At 30.9% G+C, this 12,914-nt stretch overlaps 1 protein-coding gene across 1 annotated transcript; it reads left to right on the top strand.

Annotated features, from left to right (window-relative positions):
* Positions 1-3,065: 3,065 nt before the first annotated feature.
* Positions 3,066-12,464, top strand: wnd (Mitogen-activated protein kinase kinase kinase 13 wallenda). The gene is made up of 4 exons (XM_088256877.1): positions 3,066-3,429; positions 4,848-5,226; positions 8,307-8,957; positions 9,984-12,464. The coding sequence occupies exons 1-4, from the start codon at positions 3,213-3,215 to the stop codon at positions 10,564-10,566; spliced, it is 1,830 nt and encodes a 609-aa protein (XP_088113003.1). The 5' UTR covers positions 3,066-3,212; the 3' UTR covers positions 10,567-12,464.
* Positions 12,465-12,914: the final 450 nt, after the last annotated feature.

Raw genomic sequence — 12,914 nt, 5'->3', positions numbered from 1 at the left:
ACTGGGTTTGCGACGTGTCATTGACTGGTTTATTTGATTACTTTATACCCTGTGTAACATTCGACATATGATTTATATTTATTAATTTATTTTCAAATACATAAGGTTTCCATCTCAATAGGTTTTTGTATGTATGTTGTGATATCAATAAAAGTTTTATACAAATAAAGATTATTAAAAAATGTACGACAAGAATACTACTAGTGGTAAATATTTGGATAAAATTTGAATGGATCAAATGGAAATATTCACATTACTGAAAAAGTGAAGAGGAACTGTCCACAAAAATGATCACGAAAAACCCAGGACTGCGCCTACATTCATTTTAGTATCAAGGGTTATCGAGGGACGGTAATTGTGATTAGGTAAATTATGGTTTCAACTCGATGGGGGGCGAATTTTAATACTTTCTCTATGGGCGCTTGTGCACTACACAGAATTTTACTGTCCGGCAGTCCGGTTAACATGAAAAAACAAATGATTGGCTTGTGTTTTTGTCCGTCTTTCTTCAGATCGGTGCGCTTGATCACTTAAAAATTTTCGTACCATGTTCTATTTCCCGAATAATTTCCGCCTTTCCACGAATTGGGAGACACTTTTTATTATTAGTAGATATGTTTATAATTCGAGGGTTCGTTTTTACTGACCTGCTCTAAAATTGATCTGACATTCCCCACCTAGTTGTGTTTATTATATAATGTTCATAATAAGCAAAGAACATACAAAATATAGAAACTATTGTAAAAATCCCCGAAACAAACAAAACGTTAAAAAACTATTCATAAACTATAAAAATGTTGTTTATTTTAATAATGTACAAGACAGATGTGACAAACCAAATCCGATCCCGGGTCTAACTGCCCGGTTTAATTGCCCGGTTGGATTTTATTGCTTAAGTTCGAAAATGTTTCAAAACATTAAAATATTTATACCATTTAAAAACAGGCGATCTCTTTTTGCTCGCTATAGCCGAGAAGTTGCTCGTTTTAACCGTGAATAAATGTATGGAGAAAACCGGAAACCAAAATTTCAACGATTGTTTCCTCGTTATATCCGAGATCTCGCTATAACCGTGCTCGTAATAACCGAGTTCAACTGTGTTATAATTCCTGTATAGTTTGTGTTCTTATATTGAAGCTGCTGAACCAATCTCCAAATACATATTGTATTTGGCTTACTAAATACGCAAAATACTTCTCAAATGTTAAAAGGATATATTATTTCCTCATTTTATTTAGAGATTTTACTCATTTTCATATCAATATAATTTTTTACACGAGCAACGAATTAAAAAAACTATTCAATTAAAAAATGTATACTGAAATGTCGTCTTTCAAGCACATGTTTATTTGAAACAATCGGTCGAGTGTTGCCTGATATATGAGCATCAACATCATCTAGTAGCAAATATATATATATATATATATATATATATATATATATATATATATATATATATATATATATATATATATATATATATATATATATATATATATATATATATATATATATATATATATATATATATATATATATATATATATATATATATATATATATATATATATATATATATATATATATATATATATATATATATATATATATATATATATATATATATATATATATATATATATATATATATATATATATATATATATATATATATATATATATATATAAATATATAAATATATAAATATATATATATATATATATATATATATATATATATATATATATATATATATATATATATATATATATATATATATATATATATATATATATATATATATATATATATATATATATATATATGTATATTTATATATATATATATATATATATATATATATATATATATATATATATATATATATATATATATATATATATATGTGTGTATATATATATATATATATATATATATATATATATATATATATATATATATATATATATATATATATATATATATATATATATATATATATATCTATATATATATATATATATATATACATATAAAATATATATTTATATATATATATATATATATATATATATATATATATATATATATATATATATATATATATATATATATGTATCGCTCACTCCTTTCAAGAACTTCATAAATCAAAAATCGACAATTTTAAGTTGTGCATGTTTTCGGAATGCCCATAATATGTACTATATCCCAGCAAAAGCGGCATTTGCATTTTGAAGAAATTGTATAGTTTAATTATTTTTTTAAATATACCAATTTTTTTAATGGAGTAAACACATTCAGGTTTTACCTGAAAAGATCTGTTGCACAGTAAAAAGTCTAATAAGTGGCTTGATATCTATTTTTAATACATTGTTTTATATTTTTAAACTTTAAAAACGTTCTCCTGAAAAATCATGTTTTTTGATTTATCACGTTCTTGAAAGAAGTGAGATGTATGTATGTATATAATCTGTGCTTAACATCAAGTGCTGCCATATTTATCTGTATTTAAACAGATTTTAGGGTGCCGTCACAGATGACAGATTTTACTTTTAGGTAGTACTTTTAGTTTTATACAGATTTTTGGAATTGGACATAGTATATGATTAAACAGAAGAATGAATATAATAAAGTATTCGAGCATGATTAACATTCGATAATAAGTAGGTTAGAATTTGGGTTATATTGAAGTACGTTATTTATTATTGGGTAGGGTACTATTTTGTCTTGTCATGGAACATTACGCAATTTACGCAGCGTACTGCAGGATTCCTAAAAACATGTCTATTTTGTTCATGTGACCGAGTGTTCATTTTTTATACAAGTCGCGTAATACGCAACGTTTTGATCACTGCTGGCTGGAAGATAATTATTTTAAGACTTGATTAGAAACAAGTGAAAAGGGTGAAGAATATGCATACTGTGAGTTCTGTTTAACAGATCGTGCTATTTGTATCAAAATTTCAAAGCAATGGCAAATAGGCACCTACACAGATTTTGGGTTATTGATTCTATACTGATTTTATACAGATTTCTAGACTGTTTGATTCAGATTTTTTGGTTTGGTATATGGCAACACTGTAAACATTGAGCATCGCCATTCGCCGTACGCTCCGATATCCAGCGACAGTTCGCCTTTTGACAGGGACGTTGTTTTCGTGGGAAATGAGCTTCCAACTTCTAATGTTTTCGTGTTAAATTTGCAATCGAAATGGAGTCGGGAAATTCGGGCAAGCATTTGTTTCATTCCAGCAGTGACTACAACCATTCCAACGATACTAAATCTAATATCGTCGACATGGATGTGAAGGAAATAATGGAATTGAAGAATGGGTCCAAATCTGGAAGTTGGGTCGACGGGATCCTATCTTGTATGTGGCCCGTATTTTCATCTTTCGCCAACAAAACGTCTAGTGACATTAAACAAGGTAAAATTAAGATTATTTACTTATTTTATTTAATTCATTATCTTATGAAAGAATGAATGGCGATTGAAAGCGCGTATTGTGTACTGTCAATGTTTTTTGTTTTTGAATAAATCTAACAAACTAATTAGTTTTTTTTTATGTTTCTTAGTCTAACAAACGAATTAGTTTTTTAATGTTATATATAATAATATACAATAATCTTGAATTGTAATTATTGTAAAAGTTTAGAATGTTAGATGGGCTTATCTCAGATCTTGGTAAATTTGAGTTAGTGTAAATTAGGAAAAAAAAAACTTGACACATGAAAGTATAAAAAACAAACGTAGCGATTTGTTTTGAGCTTTTGATACTTGAAGATCCAATTCTCCATAAATCATAAAAAAAAGTGCTGTATTAAAAATATAATATAACGGATGATCATGTTTCTTGAATATTCTATCCTATAATTCTCTTTACGAGTATATTATTAACACACTAAGGATGGGAAAGGTATTTCTACCCGTTCGGCCGATTGATGCTTAAGGACGGGAAGTGTATTTTTACCTTCTGCGCCGGCCTCATTTCAAATTCAGAAAAGAGGAATTATTTAAACATTTTCATGTGAATATTATGTACCAATCTCTTTGTTAAGGTGTAAACTATATGTATACGATTATCAAATCGCGCGCCAGCAGTCCGCGGCCGAAATGTATTAATACACCAATGAAATGTGCCATTTTTATAGAACAAAAATATTTGATTTTTTTAAAAATCATTGAGAATATTTTAAAATATCTGATAATGGTCTCCGTAAATTGTTTATTGTAACTGCAGACAGTTGGTAGAATTCCAGATTGAATTGTTGGGTAATATATCCAAAATAAAACAAGGTTTGTTGGTATTATTTATTGATTCGGCATTAACTTTGTAGAATGACATGATTATTTTATTAAAATTAAACACTTGAATATACCACTTTATTGAGTTTTATTTTTATTTACGACTAGTTTCGAAAACAACAGTTGTTTTCATCTTCTGGTACAAATTAAAACTTTAAAGTTTTAATTTGTACCAGAAGATGAAAACAAATGTCGTTTTCGAAACTAGTCGTAAATAAAAATTAAACTCGATAAAATGGTATATTCAAGTGTTTAATTTTAATAAAAAAGGTTTGTTGGATTGAATTCTATATTTATTTATGTATATGTTAATTATGAGTGTTTGATAATGTCCTAAGAAGACGAAACGCGTCACGTATGAACATATACATAAATAAATGTAGAATTCAATCCAACAAACCTTGTTTTATTTTGGATATATTACCCAACAATTCCGTAAATTGTATTTGAATGTGTAAAATACTGAACATTGCTTCAAAATTGTCAACACTAAAACAAAGTAATTTTTTTTTATCATATTTATTTTGATTTTGATTTCAGCGGATCCCTGGGAAGTTCCTTTCGAAGCCATCAGCGACCTCCAATGGCTCGGGGCAGGAGCTCAAGGAGCCGTTTTTAGTGGGAAACTGAAAGGAAAAATAGTAGCCGTGAAAAAAGTTCGAGATGAAAAAGAAACCGACATCAAACATTTGAGGAAACTGGACCATGATAACATAGTCAAGTTCCAGGGTGTTTGTACCCAAGCTCCGTGCTTCTGCATCATAATGGAATACTGCCCGTACGGCCCACTGTACAATGTGCTGAGGGAGAGAGAGTCTCCCAGTCCTTTCCAGTTCATGGTGTGGGCTAAGGAAGTGGCCTACGGAATGGCGTACTTGCATTCCCACAAGATCATTCACCGGGACCTCAAGAGCCCCAAGTATGTTCTACCATTTATTCATCTGTAATGTATTATTGCGTACTTCATTTTATTACTTCTTTCAGTATCACGCGAAAATATACAACGTTTTACAGGTTTTCTTTATATTTCGTAGTCATACAGGAGAAAGTGACCAAGTGCATTTTTTTTAAAAAAAAAAGTGATCATTGACTATTTAATATCAAACTAGATTAATATTGCCCTGAAAAAAATCCCAAAGGATTTTAAACTTGGAAGTATAATATATTGACTTGTTAAAAATGACTAACTGCATTGATGTTTATTTTCTTGCCAAGCAACTGTGATTTGAATGGCCCTCCTGAACATTTTACGTTTTATCAGTTGGTCACTTTCTCCTGTTCGACTACGATTTGTTTGTTTGCTGATTCGTATTTTCCTTGTATAAAAGCAATCTAGGAAATTTAGTAAAAATCTTGGTTGCAAACCATACATTTATATCCTTAAAATTTACATGGACCTTTAAACACTTGGTTAAGTTAGGTTAGGTTAGGTTAGAAAAAATTCTGACCAACAAATTTAACAATGAATTTGTACCGTTTTAAAAGTTTTAGAGTGTAGTTTTTGATCTTATTTTTTAATGTTCCAAAACAGCATTATAAAGCATTTATTAATGTTTCTGCCAATAAAAACTTACCTACTTATCCACTTAATTGAAGCATAAATGTAACATCCTAAATTTGAGTACTGTGATTGGGTCAATCATGGGTGGAACGGTTAATTTTAAACCAGCCAATGACTGGTCTTAGGCCTTGTTAATTCCCAGACTTCCATATTCTTCTTCATCTATGTTTGAGATACCAATAAAATATCTCAATAGGAATATTTTTTTAATTAATGTTTTACTTAGTAAATACCACTATTTCTTAAAATCTATTGTGACACGTGTTTCGATGCATTCCGCATCATTTTCAAACACCGTATGTGAAGCTAATTCTAAATTTTAGAGTTGGGTCCTTGGGACGTTGAAGGTTGAAGAGGGGGTAGTAGCTGTCTCTTATTTTTATTTATTAATTTAATTTTTATTTTTTATTTTTATTTCTTATCAGAGGGAACAAAGACAAAAGAAATAAAAAAAAAAGTAAAACATTAATTAAAAATGGATAGATTTTACCACAAAGTAACTGCCGAATCAATTAAGGAATATTTTTATTGTAGATTTTTTAGAACACTTTACACGTTTGTTAAAAAAAAAATTATATGCGCTCTGGTTCTTATCATGAGATTTCATGTTTTAATTATTTGTAATACTTAGTCTCTTTTAGCTGTATCTCTATATGTATTGTACTTCACAAATATACTCTTAACACATTTCAGAAAGGTGCTTTTTTACGCATGCAGACCGGTGGCGTCGGAATTTGATAATTGTGTGCATATAGTTTAGACTTTAACAAAGAGATTGGTAGCGAGTGTTGTTGCCTAGAATTTTCACTCATGAATTACATGAAATTATAGTACATTTAAATATAAAGAGTAAGTCCACTCACGAGTAGGCGTAGGCTATGAAACTAATAAAGTTGAAGCATGAGTAGGGACATGATAAGCGGTGTTGCATAAGCCGTAGCTAGATTTCTGAGTCACTTGGACATTAGCTAATTCAAAAAAAAAGAGATTGGTAAATAATATTTAAATATTATGTACCTATTTCTTTGTTAAAATCTAAACTATATGTACATAATTATCAAATCCCGTCGCTACCGATCCTACCTCTACTTTTTTAAATGAGGCTGGCGCAGAACGTAAAAATACCCTTCCTGTCCTTAAGCATCAATCGACTGAACGTGTAGAAATACCTTTCCCGTCCCAAGTGTGTTAATCACCGTTTTAGTATTTTTTCATTCCACATATCGAAGCATCTTCGAGATCATTATTTTAAAGCATTTTTTTTTACTTTATGGAATATTGTAATATAAATTGCAGTTTCGCATGGGATGCTGATCTGGCATTTCCTTTGTTCTAGATTATTTGAATTTTGCTCTGGGTTCGTTGAACAATTTGCCTTAGTGACTGTAAACTGTTTGTGTCAAATATGACCTCTCTTTCTTCCTCACAAGTTGTCGACATGCCAATGTGTATCTTTTAGTAATATATATATTCGATTTTCCCAGATACAAAGAAATATTGTAATATAAATTGCAGTTTCGTATGGAATGCTGACCCGGCATTTCCTTTGTTCTAGATTATTTAAATTTTACTTGGGTTTGTTGAAATTATTGCCTTAGTGATTGTAAAATGTTTGTGTCAAATATGACCTCTTTCTTTCTCACATGTTGTCGACGTGCCAATATGTATCTTTTAGTAACATATATTCGATTTCCCCCAGATATAAATAATATTTATAAATCTGACCATCACTGGTTCTTTTACTATCCATAGGCAATATTTATGATAATAATAATAACAGTAATATTTTACTAACAATAATTAATTTTGCTTTTAATTAGAGTAGACGTGTTTATAAAAGCTAGACAGTTTTAAGTCTTATCATATATCTGACCTCTTAAGAACGTTCCAGTTCACATATTGGGAGATAATTTGCAGCTGTTTTCTGTATTTTATTTATGCACACTATAACTATATCTAAGTACTCCGTAGAGATGCGATATAGCCAAAATGTGTACAATAGTTAGTCATTAGTCTAAAGATCATATTTAATACATATTGTTTTTTACTAATAAATGTTATTATGCTGTCCTTGCTCTGGGAGAAGTCCAATAAACTAACAAATACCAGCGACCTTTCTGTTTATTAGCACATGACCCCAAACAATATTGCGCAGTATGTAGACGTATCATCAGTTGAACTGTAATCTGAAAGTGCTAATATTGCTATATCATAAATGACAATATTGTACCACTCTTTAATGTACTAGTAATTAAAATTAAATTGCTGTTTATGTTTCCTAATACGAAATTGTGGTCGATCCATGTGTGAGGTTTAACCATTTTTTTCTGGCGTTTATGTATTTTATATCAATAGTCTTCACTTGCGTTGTGAACTTGTGAATTTTATGTAGCCTGCTGAATTTTCATCATAAAAACTACATTTGTTTTTTTTTTCAGTATTCTGATTGGAGAAAATCAAAAGGTGAAGGTCAGCGATTTTGGAACGAGCAGGGAGTGGAATGAAAGGAGCACAATAATGAGCTTCGCTGGAACCGTCGCATGGATGGCTCCAGAAGTGATCCGCACAGAGCCGTGCTCCGAGAAGGTGGACATCTGGTCCTACGGTGTAGTCCTGTGGGAGCTGCTGACCTGCGAGATCCCCTACAAGAACGTGGACTCCTCGGCCATCATCTGGGGCGTAGGCAACAACTCCCTATCACTTCCCATCCCGACCAGCTGCCCCGACAGCTTGAAGCTGCTAATCAAGCAGTGCTGGAGTGCTCAGCCCAGGAACCGTCCATCCTTTAAGATTATCCAAGCACACCTGGACATCGCCAGCGAGCAGATCTTAAACCAGCCCACCGAAAAGTTCAAGGAGGCGCAGGAGTCTTGGAGGGATGAGATCCAGCTGCACATGGAGGTTCTCCAAGTCGGGTCGGTGCAAACTAACACCGAGAAGGAGCTAGTGCAGAGGAGGAAGGAGGAACTGAAACACGCTCAAGACATACGTCGTATATACGAACAAAAGCTAACCAGAACTAATGATCTTTACATGGAACTGAGTGCCGTCATGTTGCAGTTGGAACAAAGAGAAAAGGATGTTTGCGAGTAAGTTCTTTAAAACTATTACCTGCCAAGCTATTACTCCTCTGTCCTTTGTATCTCACTCTGTCCTTTATTATTGATTAACTGATTCCCAGTCTAGCCTAAGCATGACTCTGCCAAAGAGTTTGTATTGAAATCGTATTCCGACTTGTCGGTCGTGATATGCCCAACCCAAATATCAGTCTTGTTTTCACTTGTAGGCGACCATTTCTTCCAGAGATGAATGGTCTCGCCAAAATTAAACTGTTAAGCGGTTAAGATAAAATTGGACAATACAGCTTTATATGAAAAAAATTCTTTTTTAAAATGGGATGCCTGTTCAAAAAAATATTAAATTATTTTGAGATCTTATAAAAAAGGAAATATAAGCAGGTTTAAAATTAAAGTAAATAATTTTTTATGTTCAAAGCAAGAAGTTATATGCCTCCTATGTTTATAAGACGACACAGACTGCCTGTATTAAGTGTAATTATTAGCATGATGGAAATAGGTTACAAAGGTTGTGTGTAAGTATAAAATGTCGAGAACTGCTGCCGTAGATATTACTTTGATACATGATTCTTTTCTGAAAATTGAGATAAAAATATATTAAAATTGTTAATGGAATTTATCAAGTGATTTTAAGAATCAAATTGTTAATACGTGATCAATAACATAATTGAATATCTGATAAGAATATAGGCCTTTCTGAAAAAACAAAATGATAACTCAGATCCCGCCAATTGCCTAATAATTGGACCTCACCTTACCAGTTCAAAGTTACCTTAATAGAAAATAAATCAAATGTATGTCCTTAACATAAATAAGTATAACATTTAAAAATAACATGAACTGTAATACATATGTACCATGTAAAAAAAACTATTTTATGTACTATAATTTTATATGTTTATATATTTCCGTAGAATATGCAAACAAAAAAATGAATGAGAATTTCTTATTACTTTTAAATAATTTTCTTGAAGTTAGTTTTGTATTGCGCATTTATTGAAAAGGCAATTTGTATATTTTGTGGTTTTGATTTTCCAGGCGCGAGAATGCTGTCGCCTTAAAGCAATGCAAATGCGATGTTTTCGTGAAGAAGAATCACCCGCAATATCAGCGACAGACATCGTCCTCTCCCGACTGCCCCGTCTCACCGTATAATCACATTGACAACCTTAGCAATGTTTTGCATTCCTTCAGCCGCAAGATGGATCTGAATGCCACCAAAGCTCGAAAATTACAAAGGAAATCACACGGACAGGCGCGCCCAACCACTTCCAAGAATGTTCAGAAGAAAAAGAGGTTGGTTAGTGACGTCTGCACGCAAACGGAGAAGACCGTTGAGGTCTTTAATAGATACTGCACCGTTAAAAAGACCAACTTGGCAAACGGTACATCGCTGCAATCTGCCGAGGATCTGACCGTGGCCATCTATGAACATCAGCAAGATGACAGCGATAATGGCAATAAAAATGACACTAAGATTATCAGCGGTACACATTACCAGCGTGAGAACAATTGGAACCTAACTCCGGTGTACTGGCTTCCAGCGGAAGATTCTAGTCACAAGATAATGGATGAAGTTAATGAAAATGCACAGATACCTGGAGTGCATGTGTACTCTTAAATTTGATTCGCTTCATATACAGGACGACTGCTTGGTAGGATTTCTTTGTTTGTTTATTCTTTGAAATAAAACAAATATACAGCAAGACCCCGCTTAGCGGCGGGATACATGGAAGTAGTCTTAACACCATTGTAATGATATAAAACACGCCACATGACTGCATGCGAGTTATTAGGCAACTAAATTGTGCAGAATCTCGAAGAATACAAATACTGCATGCGATTTCAGGGAATCCTACCGTGAATTACCGAAACAGCGTTAAACAGGGTCTTACTGTATTAATCAGGAACTTCCCACCAAAAGAATATATAAATGTACATTTAACTCCCATATATCCAGGGTCTAATTTGCCAGGTTGTGTAAGAATCAACCAGGGAATTAAAATTTCTGACAAGTTTTTTTTTATATACAATTTTACAGAAAACATCTGAAAAAAATTACTTTTTTTTTCTCCATTAAATAAATTGTAGTCTACTGTAAAAATTAAAAAATAATATTGTTAATTGGTTTCACATACCAAAAAAATCCTTTATTTCGTTCCTATTTGGCAGCTTCGAGTCCATCAATCTGAATAATTCAAGTTGGACAATTTATCTTTTCGAAAATTATATTTCTAAATAATTACAATGTATATTCAGTGAGCTGTGAATTATTTATGTTACTATTTGTGAAATTACTCTATTTTTACACGCTTAACATAGGCAAATAGACGTTAGAATAGTTTAAGCATTTCAAAAACACTTTGGTACGAGCAGTACTAATACAAGGGTTAAATATACAATCATTTAAATGTTCCACAATGCAGCCTTATAAAAGTTTATTGATTACGCATGACAAAAACCGTTTCATTGTGATGTATTTAGACTGTAAGCTTTACATGTGACATGTGATATCTAATACATTCTTACAGGTTTAAAAAATATTAAAAAAATAGTACAAAATTTCATACTATCGCGTAATACAATTTGGTTAGATGTCGTATTTAGTTTGCATAGCTTCATGCACACATACTTGGTGTGATAAGCTCGGAAATCAATAACGTTATAAAAATAATAACTCTAATTATATCTAATATTTACAAAAAATTGCACCCTAGAAATAGGTAAACAAATAGAGATTATAATTTATTTTATCTGTTTTTTTTTGTTGGTCAAATTGTTTATTTTAATAAACTTTATTTAACTTATGCGAGACTTGCTGCTAACATGACTTTTAACAGTTGATTCTCCTTAATTTCTGTTATGAAATGCTTTAATATTTTGATATGCAAAAACACAGGAGACAACTATGTAAACAATTTTGCATGACATCTGTGGACAGATCGGCTGTCCAAACTTAAAACACAGTAAGGGACATTTTTTTAAAGACATTTTCTTTTTCAAGAAAAGTCTTTTAAAAAAAATATCTCTTACCGTGTTTTAAGTTTAGACAGCCGACATGTACTAAGTACGCATTGTGATCATATTCATTTGCAGTACGTCATTGTCATGTTATGTCACAATGTGTAGCATCTTGTGGACTTGTAGTTCTTTCATAATTTCTTTCATTCTCGTATTTTTATCAATTAAAAGACAATTTTACTTATTCTTATCATTAATTATAGAAGTATGGATAATGTTTTCGGTATTTGTCTCCTTATTAATGTGTTTTGAAACCTTTATTGTAGATAGCAGTCTACTAGACTGTCACTTTTAACTCTCTTATATTCCATTTTTACTTTTATTGTATTTTTTTTTAAACTCTAAAGTAGCTTTTAAACTCTAAAAGTAATTCAATATAAGAAAATATTGCTTCATCGCGATAAGTCCGCTAATGTGCACATATTACGTGCAAGAAGTTTAATGATGAAATTAATAAAAATATAAGCCTATTCATAATTATAAAAAAGAAATTAAAAATTAATGTTCAAAGTCATACTATGGCATAGCTAATGTGAGATTAGCTTTACAAATGTGAATCATTAACCGCTAAACTTTAAGGATAGTTACTGAATCAGTTAAAGTTTTACTAGAATCTTTTTATAGAGAAATTTGGCAAAATGTACTTGGTTTATTTAAACATTCAGCTACATATTTTTATTAATTGATTCGACAGTCTTTTTGTGGGAATGCCTATACTTTTTTTGTTTTAATTATATTAGGTAAATACCACTACATCGATAATCAAATTTGACTTGGTAAATAGTGGTAAATACCAAGTAAAATTTAATTTAATATTTAAAAAATAAAATCCATTAAATATCAGAATTCGATTAAAATATTACCTTTTAATTTTTTTTCTTTTTTCAGTTATAAATAATTGCCATGCATTTCAATTTCTGCATAAGGTCAACGTTTTCTTGACAAAAC

Source organism: Brachycentrus maculatus, unplaced genomic scaffold (assembly GCF_059751285.1).
Source record: "Brachycentrus maculatus isolate JH-2025_06_01 unplaced genomic scaffold, ASM5975128v1 h1tg000068l, whole genome shotgun sequence".
NCBI lineage: Eukaryota > Metazoa > Arthropoda > Insecta > Trichoptera > Brachycentridae > Brachycentrus > Brachycentrus maculatus.
This window is presented reverse-complemented; position numbering and strand designations above follow the sequence as displayed.

Excerpts from the sequence above, each read along its gene's own strand:
- wnd (XM_088256877.1), top strand. The coding sequence starts at position 3,213 with ATGGAGTCGGGAAATTCGGGCAAGCATTTGTTTCATTCCAGCAGTGAC. Across the intron at positions 5,227-8,306 it reads CGGGACCTCAAGAGCCCCAA|TATTCTGATTGGAGAAAATC; the intron begins GTATGTTCTACC and ends TTTTTTTTTCAG. Across the intron at positions 8,958-9,983 it reads AGAGAAAAGGATGTTTGCGA|GCGCGAGAATGCTGTCGCCT; the intron begins GTAAGTTCTTTA and ends TTGATTTTCCAG.